The 2273-nt window shown below is 67.2% G+C and overlaps 1 protein-coding gene across 1 annotated transcript in view; it reads left to right on the forward strand.

Annotated features, from left to right (window-relative positions):
* Window positions 1–388: 388 nt before the first annotated feature.
* The window catches only part of ANGPT4 (angiopoietin 4), a 4281-nt gene continuing 2396 nt past the window's right edge, over window positions 389–2273 (forward strand). Inside the window, exons 1-4 of the mRNA XM_009282768.2 lie at window positions 389–541; window positions 788–909; window positions 1279–1511; window positions 1904–2019. Coding sequence (XP_009281043.2) covers window positions 410–541; window positions 788–909; window positions 1279–1511; window positions 1904–2019 — 603 coding nt within the window. The 5' untranslated portion in view covers window positions 389–409. The remainder of the gene's footprint in view (window positions 542–787; window positions 910–1278; window positions 1512–1903; window positions 2020–2273) is intronic.

The following is a 2273-nucleotide window of genomic DNA, read 5'->3' on the forward strand; positions in this document are numbered from 1 at the left end:
AGGCCGATGCTGACGCTGGCTGCTCCCTGCCCAGCTGCTCGGCACAGGCCACCCCAGCCGGGCAGCAGCCCCAGCGTGCCAGCAGACCTGGGAGCACACAAGCCGGTGCCGGGTCCTGGCGAGAAGAAAGCAGCTGGCACTGCAGCCCAGGAATCTTGGCAGCTGGTGCCTGAGGGGGCTCCCCCGCAGCAGCGCAGCCTGCGGGCAGCTCGCTCTGTCCTCCCGATAAGCTTCAAAGGGCCCCAAGATGGGTCGTGCCATGCTGAAACACTCCCAGGGATGTGCCTGGGGGCTGTGCCGAGCGCTGCCAGGCTCAGCCAGGGCGCCGTGGGAGGACCCGGCGAGCTCCCCAGATGACCCGATGTGTCCCGGCTCCCCTCCGCAGCTGGAGAGCTACATCCAGACGAGCATGAAGCCGGAGATGGCGCAGCTGCGGCAGACAGCGGTGCAGAACCAGACCGCCACCATGCTGGAGATCGGCAGCACCCTCCTCAACCAAAGCGCTGAGCAGAGCCGCAAGCTCACTGATGTGGAGGCCCAGGTAGGAGGTGGCCGGGGCTCACGGCACGTGTGCCGTAATGTCCCCACCACCCCCGGGACCATGGTGGGCGACATGGTTTCTCTGTTGCTAAAAGTGGGGCGATTCCCCGAGGTGATGCATGGTTTAATGCACCAGTGTGCAGAGGTACCGGGGTTGTGTGCCGGGGAGCCGTGAGCGCGGTGACACTGAGGAACGTGGCGTGGCCCTGGCTGCTCACACCGACGCTCCCCTCCGCTCCCGGGGCAGGTGCTGAACCAGACGTCACGCATCGAGATGCAGCTGCAGGAGAACTCCCTGTCCACCACCAAGCTGGAGAAGCAGCTGCTGCTGCAGACGAACGAGATCCATAAGCTGCAGAACAGGAACAAGTAGGGCCTGGGGCGACCTGGGGACCCCCACAGTCCCCGGACCCCGGGGGAAGGCTTGTCTCTCCCGCCCCAGGAGCACAGCTGCACTTTGGGGGGGCTTGAATCCCTCCAGGGCCTGGCTGGGGTCCCTGGGGGATTGCACAGCCCCGGCACAGCCCCTTGGGCTTTGATTCCCCCGAGCTAAGCACGTCCCGGAGGTGCCAGGCGGGGTGCGATTCGGTGGGTGCGGCAGGGGACGGGGACAGCTCTGCGTCCCTGCAGATGTGCTGGGGCACCGCAGCCGGGGCTGGGTCCACTCTGCCGCCCGCTCCCTGCCCGGCTGCTCGGCACAGGCACAGCCCCCCCGTCACCGCTGCCTCCCCCTTTCAGCATCCTGGAGGTGCGGGTGCTGGAGATGGAGACGAAGCACCAGGCGGAGCTGGCGGGGGCCCGCTTGGAGAAGGAGAAGTTGCAGCGCCTGGTAAGCCGGCAGAGCGGCACCATCGAGGAGCTGGAGAAGTCGCTGCTGGCCGCCAGCGCCAACACCAGCCTGCTCCAGCGCCAGCAGCTCCAGCTCCTCGAGTCAGTGCAGAGCCTGGTGCGCCTCGTCTCCCAGGGCAGAGGTGAGCCGGGGTGCGCAGGCAGGGTGCAGGCAGCGGGAGAGCTCCTTGCCCCCCCCCATGAAGGTGCAGGGCCCCTGGGCTCAGCTCAGGCGTGGGTGACTTTGCCCCGAAAATGAGCCCTGGATGGCATCCGAGGAGCAGCTCCGAGCCCCCAGGGGAGGGTCCATGTCCCGACTCTGTCTCCAGCCACGGCAAATCCCCGGGCTTAGGCTGGCGGCAGCCCCAGTGCATCGCAGCCGCTGCCTCACCCAGCCCCAGGGAGACGACACAGAAGAAAGAAAAAGAATCCGTGGGCACAAAAGCATCCAAAGGGAGCGGGGAAGAGCAACAAAACCAGGCAGGGCTGCGGCACCGGTGGGGTTTCTAATGTCTTGCCGTCCCCTCTGCCGCAGCCCCGCTGCCCGGGCAGGAGCAGCTCTTCCAGGACTGCGCCGAGGTGCACCGGGCGGGCATCCATGCCAGCGGGGTCTACACCCTCCACATCGCCAACCTCAGTGAACCCAAAAAGGTGAGCGCAGCCCGGAGAGGACTCCCACTGCAGCACCCCGGGGTGCTGCTGACCCCAGGGCCACCCAGTGCACACTACCCCCATACCACAGTGGGTATCCCTGTGGGATGGGCACATCCCAACCCCTCCTGCCAGGCCAGTGCCCCCCACCCCGTCTGGCCGTGGGGCTGAGGTGCCTCGGGGGCTGCAGAGGGGGCGAAGGCGGGGGGGGGGGATAAAACGGGTTTTAAAGGACCCCCACACGCCCACACTCA

This window comes from Aptenodytes forsteri, unplaced genomic scaffold (genome assembly GCF_000699145.1).
Source record: "Aptenodytes forsteri isolate BGI_AS27 unplaced genomic scaffold, ASM69914v1 Scaffold422, whole genome shotgun sequence".
Lineage (NCBI taxonomy): Eukaryota > Metazoa > Chordata > Aves > Sphenisciformes > Spheniscidae > Aptenodytes > Aptenodytes forsteri.